This window comes from Dunckerocampus dactyliophorus, chromosome 3 (assembly GCF_027744805.1).
Source record: "Dunckerocampus dactyliophorus isolate RoL2022-P2 chromosome 3, RoL_Ddac_1.1, whole genome shotgun sequence".
Taxonomy (NCBI): Eukaryota; Metazoa; Chordata; class Actinopteri; order Syngnathiformes; family Syngnathidae; genus Dunckerocampus; species Dunckerocampus dactyliophorus.
Genome location: NC_072821.1, coordinates 28,255,806 through 28,273,305, shown reverse-complemented (window position 1 = coordinate 28,273,305; position 17,500 = coordinate 28,255,806). Strand labels below are relative to the sequence as shown.

The 17,500-nt window shown below is 40.3% G+C and overlaps 1 protein-coding gene across 8 annotated transcripts in view; it reads left to right on the top strand.

The window, feature by feature from the left end:
• nadsyn1 (NAD synthetase 1) overlaps positions 1-17,500 on the top strand; it is a 52,375-nt gene that overhangs the window by 15,498 nt on the left and 19,377 nt on the right. For all 8 annotated transcript variants that reach the window (XM_054771155.1, XM_054771153.1, XM_054771158.1 and 5 more), the window contains 12 exons: positions 478-529; positions 611-699; positions 786-903; positions 2,620-2,751; positions 7,769-7,840; positions 9,141-9,265; positions 9,348-9,396; positions 9,977-10,079; positions 10,203-10,371; positions 15,036-15,171; positions 15,245-15,351; positions 15,797-15,928. In XM_054771155.1, the coding sequence (XP_054627130.1) occupies positions 478-529; positions 611-699; positions 786-903; positions 2,620-2,751; positions 7,769-7,840; positions 9,141-9,265; positions 9,348-9,396; positions 9,977-10,079; positions 10,203-10,371; positions 15,036-15,171; positions 15,245-15,351; positions 15,797-15,928 (1,284 nt within the window). The remainder of the gene's footprint in view (positions 1-477; positions 530-610; positions 700-785; positions 904-2,619; positions 2,752-7,768; positions 7,841-9,140; positions 9,266-9,347; positions 9,397-9,976; positions 10,080-10,202; positions 10,372-15,035; positions 15,172-15,244; positions 15,352-15,796; positions 15,929-17,500) is intronic.

The following is a 17,500-nucleotide window of genomic DNA, read 5'->3' as shown; positions in this document are numbered from 1 at the left end:
GCTGGCCATGCGAATCAGGCTCCTGCTCTGGTTGCACAATAACATAATGCCACCAACACCGTACTCGGAGCACCCCCCCACAGGGCACCGCAAGGAACACTGTTGAATGCCTTTTCCAACTCCACAAAGCACATGGGGTTGGGCAAACTCCCATGCACCCTCCAGTACCCTTGCATGGGTGGTTCAGTGTTCCGCGACCAGGGGTAAGGGTAGGGTTTTTTTCATGTTCTTGGGACATGGAAAAAGAGGAGTTTAAATAAGTCATTAAGGGCACCAAGTTAATATGACATGCCCATGAAGAGTGTATGTCAAGTTCTGACCATGACTGTAGATGTGATTGTTGGATTTGGGAATGTTGATGAGGTATTGGTGACAACTAGCTTGCAGGTGCAGACTTGCGCCTGTGTCATAATGGAAAGATGCTCAGCTTTGTAAAACATACACATGGACATAATACTCTTTGCTTGTGTCTTCAAGGAAAGTAGAGGAGTACTTCCTACCCAGGATGATCCAGCTGGTCACAGGGCAGGTATATAAATGATCCTGTTAATCTGTGATTGAGATTTTGTCTTCTCAGTGTCATGCCAATGTCTACCCCTGTGTTCATCAGGATACAGTCCCATTTGGGGACTGTGTGCTCTCCACAAAGGATACGTGTATTGGTACAGAAATGTGTGAAGAGCTGTGGCACCCCACTAGGTAAAACAACTAGGCAAATGAATAATGTCTGTCATTTTAGTAGTAGTTATTGCTAAAGATTTAATACTATGGACTCTTTGAATCAGCCCTCATATCCAGATGGGCCTTGATGGGATTGAAATCTTTACAAATTCTTCTGCAAGCCACCATGCGCTTCGAAAAGCTGTCCAGAGGATCAATTTGATCAAGTCAGCAACCACCAAGGTAGGTCATGTCCAACAGTTGTCTAACGAAACATTTGGAATCACACTTTGCATAAGCATTATATGTTTCTTGATTAATTCAATCTTCATCAAGCTCTTTAACCCTTACATACTCTTACAATGTGACTCGTTTTGACATTTGACAGCATTAAAAGATTTAGAAGATCTTGAAAGTTTAGAATGAGCTGACGTGTCCATCCATCCATCTTCTATGACGCTTATCCTCACTGGGGTCGCGCGGGTATGCTGGAGCCCATCCCAGCTGACTTCAGGCGAGAGGCGGGATACACACTGGACTGGTCGCCAGCAAATCTCAGAGCACACAGTATATTATTTTTCCGATAAAATAATAGCTTTTATTTTCAAAATTGATATGCATTTACATAAAATTCAATGTATTTATTTACAAAACAATTTTTTAAAAGTGTATTTTGAATAATTGCTCCTTAAAATTTTCCACAGTCCCCTGCCCACGGACTCCGACCGGACCGCAGTCCGGTGGTTGGGGACCCTGCTGTACATAATATCAATTTCTATTTGCAGCGAGATAGCTTGCCATCTTTTGCAGCCATCATCACACAACACACAGTCATCAAACCAAACGCCTCCCTCACTCAAATAAGACAATACACAAGGAAAAAAAGTTTTATTTTATACCAGTTTATAACAAGCAAGGCATGCATCAATTTTTGCCGTTTAATAATTTTTTTACATTTTCCAAATATTTCAGCTTTCGACAAGTACATTTTCTTCTCATATTTATGATTTTATTCCCATAATATTTAGATTTTATTCTTGTAATCTGACTTTTTGACCAATCTTAATTTTCCAAAAAATTACTTTATTTTGATTCTCATATTACGACTTAAAACAAAAATTTTTTTCTTTAATATTGCAACATTATGCTACTAGATGATATTTTTCTTTATAATGTTACGAGTTTATTCACGGAAAATTATTACTTTTTTCTCAATTTTTCTCTTCTTTATTCCAGTAAATTTACAGTTGTTTTTGCATTTCTGCTGTTTTATTTTTCCAACTATTTCAATTTTCTTCTCATAATAGTTTGACTTTATTCCAATTATATTTTCACTTTATTCTCGTAACATAACTTTTTCCGCAACCTAATTTTCAAAAAATTACAACTTTATTCATTGTTTTGTGTGCTCTCATAATAGAACGATTTAAAAAAAAATAAGGTCTTTTTTTCTTTCATATTTTAACTTTATGCAACTAAAATGGCGTTATTTTTCGTCATAATATTACACTGTTATTGTTACGGACAATTGTTAGTAACAATCCCACGTCGTCCTCCTGCAGCCAGGTGGCTTAAGAGCCCTTGATGGCAGAGTGGCTCCAGGTGTGCCTCGTGGCGCCGCTCACTCAGGGAGTAAAGGACTCTAAAAGGAAGCACAACAGAGGTCGAAAGGTGACAACACCAAATGAAGCAGAACCACAACAGACCCTCACAGACTTTTTCTCTATTTCTCTTAATATTTTGACTTGCTGATTTTTCCATTTTTTCTTTTCTTTTATTTATTTATTTTTTTTGTTCAATTATATTTTTAGAATGTTCCGCTGGCCAATAGAAAAACAGCCGGGGGCTGCAAATGGCCCCCAGCCCCATATGAACAGTATGTAAGGGTTAAAATAAGGTTTATTGATTGGGTTGATACATTTGTGTCACTGTACTAGTATATTTTGACTGTTCATGTAGAGTGGAGGTATCTACCTGTATGCAAATCAGAAGGGGTGTGATGGAGACCGACTGTATTATGACGGATGTGCAATGGTGGCCATCAACGGGGACATCGTGGCACACGGAGCACAGTTCTCTTTGAACGATGTGGTAAGTCTTCCAATCAGAAGAACCTTCCTTATTTCTCTCATGAGATAACTAAGATGCTGTATTTAAGGAGTGGAATTAAAGGGATAGTTCTGATTTTTTGACATGAGGTGTTGTATGACATTCCCGTCAGCAGTGTAGGGCATCAACAGTGAATTAGCCCCCACATGGTCCCGTGGGCCTAGTTCTGGTTGGATTTCAGTGATGAGGAATGTAGTTCCGGTTAGTTCCTGGGACCACTTAAGTAAAGAGTTTGGCTTCTCAAAACAATATGCGTTCAAAAGAGTAATACATTTGCATCACAAAAATGCCTCACAAAAATCAGACCTCACAAATCACTCTGTGTTCCTTTTTCTCCCGTTATATCAATGTGTACTATCGCCTGTCCATTGTTGTGTAGGTGATGAAGATGGCTGCGACGCTTGCATCTTCATCCGCTGTGGATCACATACGTAAACAAGATGGCTGCAACGCCCGTAATGTCTTGCAGGTCTTAAACGTGTCAGCTCATCAAACTAATTCAAATATTCGTCAATGACAATACAACTGAACACAAAATGCAGTTTTTCAATTTAACTTTTTATTATTAAGGGAGAAAACTAATCCAAACCTACATGGCCCTGTGTGAAAATGTGATTGCCCCTCTGTTAAAACATATACCTGAGATTAATTGAGATCTATCAGTCTGGAAAAGGTTATAAAGCCAAGCAGCAAAACAGCTGCAGACCATCACACTACCACCACCATATTTTACTGTTGGAATGATGTTCTTTTTCTGAAATGCGGCGTTACTTTTACGCTAGATGTAATGGGACACACACCTTCCAAAAAGTTCAACTTTTGTCTTGTCAGACCACAGAGTATTTTCTTTCAGGTCTTTGGGATCATCAAGATGTTTTCTGGCAAAATTGAGCTGAGCCTTAATGTTCTTTTTGTTCAGCGTTGGTTTTCAACTTGGAACTCTGTCATGTAGGCTGTTTTTGCCCAGTGTCTTTTTTATGGTGGAGTCATGAACACTGACCTAACTGAGGCAAGCAAGGCCTGCAAATCTTTGAAGGTTGTTGTGGGGTCTTTTGTGACCTCTTGGATGAGCCGACGCTGTGCTGTAATTCCCACTCCTGGGAAGGTTCACCACTGTTCCATGTTTTCGGGCATCAGTTTTTCGTACAGGGCCATGTAGGTTGGGATTTTTTTCTCCCTTAATCATAAAAAGTTTCATTTAAAAATTCAGCAAAAATGGGCATATACACATAGTGGCAAGGGGTGATTAATTATCAATCAATAATTTGAAAACTGTGATTAATTTGATTACAATTATTACTATCATTTGACAGCCCTAGTTAATACAGTTTTCTCATTACAAGGTAACCAAAAAAGAGGAGAATAAATCACTTTGATTAAAATAATGAAATTGGTGTTTAATGTTGCCTAGGTCCACAACTGGACATACGATTTTTTGGCCGTGTGATTTTTGGTGTTCCCCAAAGCACTGCATTTTTTTTTTCTTCCTGGAGAACATAAATTGTGGTGGCCATGAAGGAGTATGATCTCAGCTTGCATGGAGGATGTACGAAATATCTGAACGTGCGTTGACCACACTACCGTAATTACGTATGTGGGGTGTACGTGTCGCCCAAACCTGACACCAGAAAAATATATACTGCTCAAAAAAATTAGAGGAACACGTCGAAAACACATCAGATCTAAATTGGGGGAAAAATGATCTTGAATATCTTTCCTGATAATAAGTGGGTGATGTATTAGTAACAAAATGATGCCACATAATTTGATAGAAATGAAAATGATCACCCTATAGAGGGGGGAATCTGGGATCTCCTCCCAGATCTGGACCAGGGCATCAATGAGCTCCTGGACAGTCTGAGGAGCAACCTGGCAACGCCGGATGGACCTAAACATAATGTCCCAGAGGTGTTCTATTGGGTTTAGGTCAGGTGAACGTGGGGGCCAGTCAATGGTATCAATTCCTTCATCGTCCAGGAACTACCTGCATACACTAGCCACATGAGGTCGGGCATTGTCGTGGACCAGGAGGAACCCAGGTCCCACTGCACCAGCGGAGGTTCTGACAATGGGTCCATGGATTTCATCCCGATAACTAATAGCAGTCAGGGTGCCATTATCTAACCTGTAGAGGTCTGTGCGTCCTTCCAGGGATATGCCTCCCCAGATCATCACTGACTCACCACCAAACCGGTCATGCTGAATGATGTTGCAGGCAGCATAACGTTCTCCACGGCATCTCCAGACCCTTTCACGTCTGTCGCATGTGCTCAGGTTAAACTTGCTCTCATCAGTGAAGAGCACAGGGCACCAGTGGTGTAGTTGCCAATTCTGGTGGTCTATGGCAAATGCCAATCGAGCTCTACGGTGCTGGGCAGTGAGCACAGGGCCCACTACAGGACGTCGGGCCCTCAGGCCACCCTCATGGAGCCTGTTTCTGATTGTTTGGTCAGAAACATTCACACCAGTGGCCTGCTGGAGGTCATTTTGTAGGGCTCTGGCAGTGCTCATCCTGTTCCTCCTTGTACAAAGGAGCAGATACCGATCCTGCTGAGGGTTGAAGGGCCTTCTACGGCCCTGTCCAGCTCTCCTGGAGTAACTACCTGTCTCCTGGAATCTTCTCCATGCGCCCAGGTACCACAGTGATGCCCTAGTCCAGATCTGGGAGGAGATCCCCCAGGACACCATCCGTAGTCTCATTAGGAGCATGCCCCGACGTTGTCAGGCATGCGTACAAGCACGTGGGGGCCACACAAACTACTGAGAATCATTTTGAGTTGCTACAATGACATTTTAGCAAAATGGATGTTTTAGAATATTTTTAGAGGATTGTGTTCAGTCGGCACACAGAATGACACAGACACATCAAGGTATTTTAGCCTAAATAAGGGCGTATTTATTTAAGCATCAACACACAAGATATATGATTGCAGCGAAAAAGCCTCTTACCTACGCCAACAGAGTGGAGAGCCAACACCCGTGGAAGAGTTCGCATCAGTCGGCTGGGCGTTCGATCACAACCCGCAGCAGACTCCGTCTAGGTGTTTTCGCTCACCCCTCTTTATGCCAGTCTGTTCGTGCGAGCGTGAGAACGGGGTGGCCGGCCCCGAAACTCAGGCATTCGCACACAGAGTTACTGTTTTTAACAAAACAGGCGCCAGGCAACCTAGTTTGGTTATATGAGTGTCCTGTCTTCCTCAGTACATAACAAGCACCTGGTAGGCAAGGTCAGCAGATAACAATAACAAGATACAGTGGGAAGTGAATATTCAGAACAACACAAACCCTTTCTCACATTCGTATCCTGGGAAATGAATGTTCAGAACAACACAAACCCATCACCCTTTCTCACAATGGACCAGTGTGCTGCATCATTTTTTCACTTTCATTTTTGGGGTGTCTTTGATTTCCCCCCTCTATAGGGTGATCATTTTCATTCTATCAAATTATGTGGCATCATTTTGTTACTAATACATCACCTACTTATTATCAGGAAAGATATTCAAGATCATTTTTCCCCCAGTTTAGATCTGATGTGTTTTCCAAGTGTTCCTCTAATTTTTTTGAGCAGTGTACAAAAGACACATGTTAGCTGTTCGGACGACACATGAAGATGTACGAAGTGCGTATGTTTGTCTTCCAACCTGAAAAAATACATACATAAATACAGTACAAACTCTGTGGCCGGTCTGCAGCCAGTCTACGGCTCAAAAGTCAGCATGTCACATGTGTCTGTGTAGGCTCTCAGTCGTACAGGAGTTGTCCATTGAGGGAAAGGCCTCATGAGACGTCATCTGTACTTCTGTGAAGGACCCTCCAACATAGAGCGGAACAAATACCAACTAGTGCTGAGGGAAGGAAAAAGGAGACACAACATGTCCAGAGAGCGCTCTCAACCTGTGGGTACCCACGGTGGGCCTTTAACAAATGTCAAAAGAAGAGCGTAGGGAAAGAAACCCAAAAGCCCACAGAAGCAAAAAGGAGAGGAGTGGTAGTCCCTTATGTAGCGGGGGTCTCCGAAAAACTCCAGAGGATCTTATGGCAACACAAAATTCCTACCTATTTCAAACCAGTAAATACCCTGAGACAAAAATTAGTGCATCCTAAAGACAAGGCTCCAAACCAGAAACAAAGCAATGTGGTCTATTCCATCCACTGTAAAGATGAGGAATGCAGAGAGCACTACATTGGGGAAACTAAGCAAATGCTCCAAAAAAGGCTTTATCAACATCGCAGGGACAATTCTAGTGGTCCTCAATCAGCAGTACATCTACACCTTAAAGCAACCAATCACTCTTTTGAGGACAGCGATGTAAAGATTTTGGCCAAAGAAAACAGATGGTTTGAAAGAGGAGTAAAGGAAGCTATTTTTGTCAAACAACAGAACCCATCATTGAATCGGAATGGTGGTTTGAGGTTTAATTTGGACCCTGTGTTCAGCAGGTTACTGAGACCAAAACCCACAGCTCTTAGTCTTGCAAATGAGGTGAAGCCAGGGCCGAGCCAGAACAATAGATGCTAACGAGCTAGTATCAGAGTCGTTCATACCCAACTCAGGGAGCGACACTTCACTTTTATCGGAGGCGCTAATAGCAGGAGAGGATTATACCACTACTCCGCCCAGGCTTAGTGTGAGGAACCAATAGAAGGAGGGTGTTGGCACACCAATTCCGCCCACTCTTACTGTACTTAAGGCCTAGGCTACCAGCACTTATTAGTTCGCTGACGAAGCTCTTCGGATGAGGAGTGAAACGTCCAACACCTTCTTCACAGAAGTACAGATGACGTCTCAAGAAGCCTTTCCCTCGAAGCATGTCACATGGGCGCCTTGCATGCGTTTCTTGTGTTTTTTGCACGTTGACCGGCCGTAGGAGCTTGTACTGTATGACCTAGGATTTAGATGGTTATATGATACTTGTATTTGTAAAACCTGTAGTGCAAATGTTCCACATTCAAATGGCTTGTATAAAATTTTCTTTGCATTGTGTTGAACTTTTAGGAAGTGATTACAGCCACTTTGGACCTTGAAGATGTACGCTGCTACAGAGGAGAGTTATGTCAGCTGCAGATGGTGACGCCTCCTATATTTCTCACGTTTTCAGTGTTTCTCAGAAAGCTGATGGCATGATTCTGACATGGTTGAAAAATTCTGACATTGTGGGGAAATATTGTTCCTCTCCAAATACGATGCGAGATTACAGTGGGTGGTTTGAAAATGGAGCGCTGAATTTTCTTTTCTGAACATTTCAAAATCTGTTGCTTTTACTTTACTATTTCTGTTTTTGCTTTAACTGACATGAGTCAGCATTTTCAATAACGTGTACTTGCCACTCTTAGTGTGACACACACTGTAGCACGACTGATAATGACTAAAACTTTCAGCAAACTCTCCAGGCATGCTAAAAGTCTTGAATAAAAGAGAGAGGAAAACAAAAGAAAAGTAATACATGATTACAAATAGAGTATTACGCACAAACAATAAGAACAATAATATAAGAAGATAATTTTAAAAAAGAATAGTAAAGTAAATCTGAAAAGGATGGCTTATGAGCAGTGCTTGACAAATTACTTTTTAAAAAAAAAAAGCAATTGTTACAATTTACTTTCCCGAAAAAAGTAATTTAATTAGTAACGGAATGACTCCCTCATAAATATAATTACTTACCAGGGAAAGTCATTATTGTGCTACTTTTTTGAAACAGCTTCAAATATGGCAAATAAGTGGGATTTAGTTTTGTAGTGGCGTGTTCCCCCCGCAACCCTAATGAGGATTAAGCGGCATAGAAAAAAAATGTGTGGTGTGTGGCATTGAGAGATATTTTATGAGATTAAAACTGAGTACTGACATCATGACTTGCAATTGTCTACAAAAAACGGCTACGGGGCAGTGTTTTCCTGAGCGTGAGCAACAGCCGCTCTTGTTGACTAGCTATTTAGCTTCCTTTGTACTGGTAATAGTGAACAATGGAGCCACATCAAATGGTTGATACTCCATATATATCAGTGCGTAATAACAGGTCGCATTTCACTGTTATAATGTTTGACATAATAAATTAGATTCCCCTTTACTGAAGAACAATTACAATGTTAATCAGTTATTATGTTCAACACCAGACATGAAAACCTGATAAAAGGAGACAAACATATCAATTCAAATGTAACTGAAATTACATTATTTTAAAAAGACATGTTTTGCAGGTTGATGACAAAATGACCAGGTGGCAAAAGGTCTAGGTGCAAGTAGCATGCTATAGATTGCAGCGTCATTTTTTGAGTCATTGCATTGATGATTGTTTTACTTACAGTTGCACACACTCCATGGTGCTTTCTTTTATGTAGTCATCTTGCCTTCCTTGGTGCTTCTTTTCCAGGGAAGTGACTCCAAACCCTCCTGTAGGATCAAAGTAGACTTTTCCCTATCCAGTAATGATGACGTCTGGCTCGCCCCCCACCGGCCAATAACATGGAACTTCCATACACCAGAGGAAGAGATCAGGTACTGAGGGACAGAAAAACTAGTAGCGTATTGCAGCTATTCAGAGAAACCCTTTGTTAAATTTGCCACCTGTGTTGTTTAGCCTTGGACCGGCCTGCTGGCTGTGGGACTACCTCAGGAGGAGTGGACAGGTGAGCAAAGTGCAAAGAATCAACCAGCAATTTGACTGTGTGACTGTGTGAAGATACTAAAGCTACTTAACATATTAAAAGTGGCACGTCCCAGTACAGTAGATCCCTGCCTTCTGCAGGGGTTACCTTCCGGAAGGTCCCAGGACCATCAGCACTTGGCAAAAAACCGTGAGTAATTGATACGGACACAAAAATGTCTACTTTCAACACATGCCCCCCCCCATATGGTCAATACACACTCAATGTTTGCAAAAAAAAATAGGCATTGTGGGCATCTCAATTATTCACGTTTTTTTGCAGTTCATGGGTGGTCTGGGATAATAAGGACCGCCAGAAGCAGGGATCTACTGTACCGCTAAAATTTGCTGAATAAGCAGCCTCCTTGACTCTTATTCAGTAGTAAAGATATGTACATATGTACATTTGTAGATATGTACATTTTCACATTTACAGTAACCATCAGTCTCCTCTTTTCTTTGAAACCTTGTACATGCACAGAAAAATCATATTTATTTTGGAGGTGTCTTTTTCTAACCTCTTGAGTTTTTAAGAGTCGATGATGATTTTATCCACACATCAGGCTGGCTTTCTGTTGCCGCTAAGTGGGGGTGTTGACAGCTCCTCAACAGCTTGTATTGTCTACTCCATGTGTGTGCTGGTCTGCAAAGCTGTAGCAAATGGCAGTGAGTAGCTTTTCTTTCAGTGCACATGTATAAATTCATAACTCTTCACATCTCTTTGCGCATCCCTGCAGATGGACCGTTAATGTTGTGTATTGAGCAATAAAACACTGCTTTCATTTTCAGGCAAGCAGGTACTGGAAGATGTTCGTAGGATAGTTGGAGAGGAATCCTACTTCCCTCAGCAGCCAAGGGAGCTTTGTGGTCATATCTTCACCACCTGCTACATGGCCACTGAAAACTCATCACATGACACTTGCAACCGTGCCAAAGAGTTGGCCAGTCAAATTGGCAGGTAGGCAAGATCACATGTTTTAGCATATGTTGTGTGTATAATTATAGATGTAATTTTTCAGGGGTACTCAAGCACACGTTAGGCACGCATGGACAAACTATGGCTTTTTAATCCGGCCGCCCAACTTTTTGAAATTATTTTATTCAAATCCTTCAACATCTAACCTGTCACCGGCAACTGTATTTCCAAATACTTTAAGTCTTGAACCATTTGCACATCCAACTGTTTCTAAAACTAGAGACTTGCCAGTGATATACAGTAATCTCACGCCACTTTGCACTTGAAATTTTGCAGCATCACTAACGGTTTTCAATTGATTAATTAATAAATCATGCTGTTTTGTGGTTGAATACAGCCTATTATTAGTTAAAAAAGTAATAATAATAATAATTATACATATCTTTTGCCTAACTGAAGCATTGTCAAGCATAAAAGTGGCTAAATGAAATAAAATACAAATATAAGGCATTCCAAAGATGCATTCAAAGATGTTGTGATAATATGTAGTATTCTGCACTGGCCACTAAGTGTCAGTAAAGTTCCATTGATGAGGCAATAGCCATGGCAGGAAGTACAGAACAGGAAGTAAGACAAGAGCAACAACAAGGAACTTTCTCAATGCTATCGTGTGAGTCACTGATCTGTACTTAAAGAATCTGGATAGACCATTGGTCAATGACTTGTGAAGCCACGCGGCCGCCATATCACCCCTCACAAGAAACACTTCTCGGACAATGACTTACAGTATGTGAGTACTTGTGAGTTGTTAAGTCTCTTGTTAGTTTGTTACCCACTCACACTAAATGCAAGGTTAGTCTTCAGACTAACCTTGCATTTAGTGCTTGAGCTTAGTCATAAGGACTCGGGTATGATCATTTTTAAAAATTCTGACTATCAAACCATACCTGAGTCATAACGGCTTTACATAGGAGGCCGTGGGGGAAATGTAAACAAACAACCGCCACTAGACTACTAAATAATTTGCGGTTGCTTGCAAATATAAAAAAATACGTTTTGGGGGGGGTTTACCCGAATTTAAAATGAATATGAATAATGTTTATATATTATTGCATATTATATTACATATTATTCCTGTGGTTTTTGTTAAAATATATTTCTATATCAGAAAAGATGTTATTTCTATTTCATAACACAAACAAAAAAAATCAGGGAAAAAAAATCTGCAAAATGTTAAATGATTTTAAAACTTGTCCAAAGTCACTCTCTTTTATGATTCATATTTTGTACAGATGAGAGCATAGTGAATTGTATGAAAGTAGGGGAAAAAAAGTAAAGGATCATGACCATGGATTTTAGTGGAAAAAAGGGATGGGATAAGCAGTTAAAATTAAAATCTCTTTCCAGAGGAGTAAAACTATGCATTGCTATAGGGGAGTGCTGAGCCAGGGTGCAGAGTAGAATTTTGTCCCAAAGGCAATGAGAATTGGAAGGGGAAAAGTACATTTAATATAGCCAAAAGATAGAGAATAACGTATCAAATCGTTTTTAAGGGACGAAGGTTGCGTTACTTGAAGGAATGGGAGAATCTCCCCGCTTTTTAATTTAAAATATAGATGTTCTGCGAGCCTCTTTATGTGCTTTGTACACTATTACGCTGTGCCAATGTAGTCTGCTACGTACGAGATGTGAGTGGTAAGATGGCCTCTCTGTGGCTTCAGCGGCTTGCATGGGCGCGGGCGACGTATGGTGTATCCAGATTTTTTAAGTACAGATCAGTGGTGTAAGTCTATATTAGTCTTATTTTTGTCTTATATATCTTATTTTCTCTTATTGTGTCTACTATATTGTTAACACAAGTACAAAGGTGACCATAGGGGTGTCATTTCATGTCGAGCGGGCTCTAATAATGTTCAAAACCGGTATTTAGAAGTTTGTAAACAGGTTTTCTATCCTCTAAACATGAATATATTCAATTTATAAATACTAAAAAAAAGTTTAAGAAGGTATTTGAGAAGCACTGGTTTTCAGTAAAAGTACACAAGAATATAAGTATAAAAATACAGATATAATGACATATTTATACCAGGCAGTGTGAATGAGCAGCAGCAGTGTATACAACAATTGTGCATGTCTAAATAACATTCTTTTTCTCAGGTAGAATGGTTACGATGTACAATGTACGTCCTTCCTCGTGAAAAAACACAAAAATGTCTGTGTGCAGGGTATGTATCCTCTTTGCTCTGCTTTAAATGTGTAACGGGTCAACAAATACAGTCATTTATGGTAGTTAACTGGTTCCAGACCCGACTGTTGTAAGTGAATTTCCACAAAGTCAGACCCCTTATTTATAAATTGAATATTTTTGTATTTCACAAACTGTTTACAACCTTCTAAATGCAGTTTTTAACATTATTAGAGCTCTCTAGACATGAAATACTCACCTTTACACTGTTATTACCCAATATAATAGACATAATAAGACTCAGGTGTGTTGCTGTAAATGTGTTCTGGTGCTTGGGGAGATGAGTGGAGGCTCAGTGACATCGAGGGTTCAGAGTTGAGTTTAAATTTGGCGTGGGTTACGGCCGCAACAGTAGGTCTTGTTCGGGATTATTGTCCCTTGTGACATCTTTCAAAACTGCAATAAAAACCTGTTGTTCTGGTGATCAAGTCTGGTGCTTGTGTGTCTCACCCAACATTACAGTAACATTAATGAAAACCTAGTGACCAGTGTATAATACTACATATCATCACAACATCTTTGAATGCATCTTCTAAAGGACTTATATTTATATTTTATTTAATTTTGCCATTTTTATGTTTGGAAATGCTTCAAATTATGGTTAAATATGCATATGGGGAGCACACAGGACTCACCTCTCATGGTGACATCAGCTGATGTGCACAGGGTTCTGAACAAAACAAACCCACGAAAAGCAGGAGGCCCAGACAACATCTCAGGCCGTACACTTCGGGTTTGCTCATCAGAGCTAGCTGATGTGCTTGCTGACATATTTAACCTGTCGCTTGCACAAGCATCTGTACCGACCTGCTTTAAGTCCACCACCATAGTGCCCGTACCCAAGAAGAGCAACGTGACCTGCTTGAATGACTATCGCCCTATAGCACTCACTCCTATTGTAATGAAGTGCTTTGAAAGGATAGTCATGACCCACATCAAAAAGAGCATCTCGGCAACTGTGGACCCTCTACAGTTTGCATATTGCCAGAACCGGTCCACGGATGATGCAGTCAACACTGCCATCCACACAGCCCTTTCTCACCTACAGGGCCAGGACACATATGTCAGAATGCTATTTATAGACTATAGCTCTGCTTTTAATACAGTCAGCCCCCACAAACTCACAGATAAGCTCCTCACACTTGGCCTGTCTCCCTCCCTCTGTAACTGGGTGTTTAACTTTCTAACAGGCAGGCCCCAGTCAGTCAGAGTCCACAATCGCACATCCAGCTCAAGAATTGTGAGCACTGGGACCCCACAGGGGTGTGTGCTGAGTCCTCTCCTCTACCCGCTCTTCACCTACAATTGCATGGCCTCCCAGAACAACACCAGCATGATTAAATTTGCGGATGACACTACAGTCATCGGACTGATCACTGGTGGTGTTGAAACATCATACAGAAGAGAGGTGGCGGACCTCATAGCTTGGTGTCATGATAACAATCTCCTTCTCAATACAGATAAGACTAAAGAGATGATCATCGACCCAAGAACAAGGGAAAAGGTTTATTGATGAGACTGAGGTGGAGAGGGTGAAAACCTTCAAGTTCCTTGGCACACACATCAGCGAGGACCTCACCTGGTCTCACAACACCCAACAAATCATCAAGAAGTCCCAAAGGAGACTGTACTTCCTGAGAAGACTGAGGAAATTTGGCATGTCCACCAAATTCCTGAGTTGCTTCTACAGATGCACTATCGAAAGTGTCCTTACCGCCTCCATCACTGTTTGGTACGGTAACTGTACAACACGTGATAGGAAGGCACTCCAGCGGGTGATCAAGACCTCACAGAACATTGTTGGGGCAGCCCTCCCCTCACTGCAAGACATTTAGAAATCTAGAGTCCTACGCAGAACACACAACCTCATCAAGGACAGCACACATCCACAACACTCATTATTCACACTCCTACCGTCAGGCAGACGCTACAGGAGTTTGAAGTCCAGGACCACAAGGCTGGCGAACAGCTTTTACCCACAGGCCATCAGGCTTCTCAACAAAGCACTCACACACGCCGCATGCAACACACGCACACACTCATAGCACTTTTATTTATTTATTTATTTGTATTAATGTCTCTTCTGTTGTTGCTTAATTTATTGTTATTAATGTTTCTTCTTTTATTGGTATTAATGTTTCTTCTGTTCTTATTCATTTTCATTCATTTTTTTGGGAGAATGAACAGAATAAGAATTTCATTGCATACTATAACTACCTGATTTACTGTGCATATGACAATAAAACTCTTGAATCTCGATATGTTTGAATAATACAGTAATAGGCCAAAGAAACAGCATGATATATGAATTATTTTTGGAAAAACTGAGATTGAAATGAAATAGAAATTGGAAGCGTGAAGTGGCGAGGGAGATACTGTATTGCTTGTATGGACATATAGAGGCATATTGAACTCGTATTAATTTGGGAAATGAACCATGATGAGTTTTCTGGGTTTTCAGCACGCATATGAATGTAAACATCGACATGGCAGTGAAAGGTATTCTGGGTGTCTTCTCGATGGTCACTGGGAGGTGGCCTGCATTTCGTGCCAGTGGAGGAAGCCACAGGGAAAACTTGGCTTTGCAGAATGTACAGGTCAGTTTTATTAGTTCTCTCTCATTCTGTTACATCTGTACACGTCCTTACACAACATGCACCGTGTCAGTAGGCGAGGGTCAGGATGGTGCTGGCCTATCTCTTTGCCCAACTGAGTCTGTGGACTCGAGGAAAAGCAGGAGGGTTGTTGGTGCTGGGCTCAGCCAACGTCGATGAGAGGTAACTCATTCTGAATTCTGCATAGTGGAAAACCTCCAAAGTCCAAACTCCAAGCACAATTTGTTCCGTGACGTTGGTCGATTTGAGGAAACTTCTGTTTTGAAACATCCATGATGGGTTGATTGAAGCCAAGTAGTTTGAGCAAGGTTAGGACAAAAATGGAGCTGGTTCCTGGCTGCTGACCACGGATTCTCAGGCAGGAGTTCAGTGCAAGGAGCACATTTCACTTTACATTGTATACTGTAAGTGTCAAATGATCTTTAAAAATATATGACGACTGCCTTTACACTAGCTTGTTACACCGTTGTTGTGTGGGAGCCTTCAGGCTTTACATGGTGATCAGAGAATATTGATGGACTGGACATATTCCAAAATACTAATTAATATTCACTTACTCAGCAACATTCCATAAAGTCTCCTGTTATCTGAACACTTTTCTTCTCAGTCTGACAGGCTATTTTACGAAGTACGACTGTTCCAGTGCTGACATCAACCCCATTGGAGGCATTAGCAAGGATGACCTGAAGGCCTTCCTACGTTACTGTGTGGACCACTTCCAGCTCACCGCTCTGAAAAGGTGAGGGGTAGCTGATAGACACCCCAGAAAGACGACATGAATAATAAATCTAAGTATTCACAGCCTATGCCACTAAAAATGTAGCTCAGGTGCATCTAATTATACCTTACAAATTATACCGTACAAATTACGCTTTGTTAACGTTAATACATAGGAAAATTATAAGGTAATGTCACAATGTGGTCATGTAATTGTCATGGTTTTTCCACAGTCATAATAAATAATAATCATATACAATCATCAGTATAATAATAAATAATAATAATAATAAATAGGCTTAACAGAACATTTGTTGGAATAATAGGCGAGTACTGACAATCTATTCAATTCTATATTTCATCTATTATGATCCCCCGAAATGTATTTTCCTTCACCCTTTCAATATCCACACCATCAATTTGTATTTGCGCATCCTTTCTGCTATTACCAAATCTCATCTATTCTTATCAAATCATCTTTTTAGTATAGTCATTTCCTCTGTGACTGTTTTCATTAGCTCTTGTGTGCTTTCTCCAGATCAAAAAGCAGTGATATTGTCTGCAAATAATAATAAATTTAGGTATTTCGTCACTTTACAGATGTCATTAATGTATAAGTTGAACAGTTTTGGTCCCAGTATTGACTACTCCGCACGTAATATTTAAACTTGCAGATGTGTATTCTCCTAGCTTCACATATGGCTTCCTATTTGCTAGGTAACTTTTGACACAATTCAAAACTCACCCTCTGATTTCGTACCCTTCTAATTTTGTAATTGGGATGTTGTGATGAATTGTATCGAAAGTTTTTGTTAGACACATAAATACTGCAGCTGCACACTTTCTGCGGTCTATAGCATTGGTAATTTCCTCAGTAATTTTGATCAGTGCCATGGAGGTTGAAATGTTAACTCTGTATCCCTATTGGCTGTCCGCGAGTAATTCATTCTTATTAATAAATCGATAGTTTGTAAATTGATGTTTGTCTCCGTTTTTGAACATCGGAACTACTGCAGTTTTCATTTTGTTTGGAAATTTACCAGTCTGGAATGATAAGTTACTGAAGTACGTCAGCGGTTCTACAATCTCGTTGAGGACCCTTTTTATCGTTTCCATTTCGATTCCATTACAATCAGTTGATGTTTTTATTTTTTTATTAACAATATCAATGATTTACTTTTTTGTCACGTCAGTGAGGAACATGGAATTAGGATTCCTGTCAATAGTTTCATTCCATTCCTCCATTGTCCAGAGTTTTGGGATTTCTTCTACCAGTTTTGGTCCAATATTTACAAAATAGTTATTAAACTTTTCAACTATCTCATTCATATCACTATTGGCGTTTTCAGCCATAAAATAATGAGGGTAGTCTGCTTTCTTAGTACTGTTCCTTATAATACTATTCAGAATGCCCCAAGTTGCTTTAATGTTGTTTTTATTCTTGTCTAGTAATTGACTGTAATATTCTTTGTTACACACTGTAAAGATTGTTAGCTTATTTTTTTATGTTGTTTTTTCTGCTTCTGTAGTTTGTTGAATGATAAATTTACTATTTAACGTATTTTTCTTTTTACAGGCATTTTTTAGTCCTTTT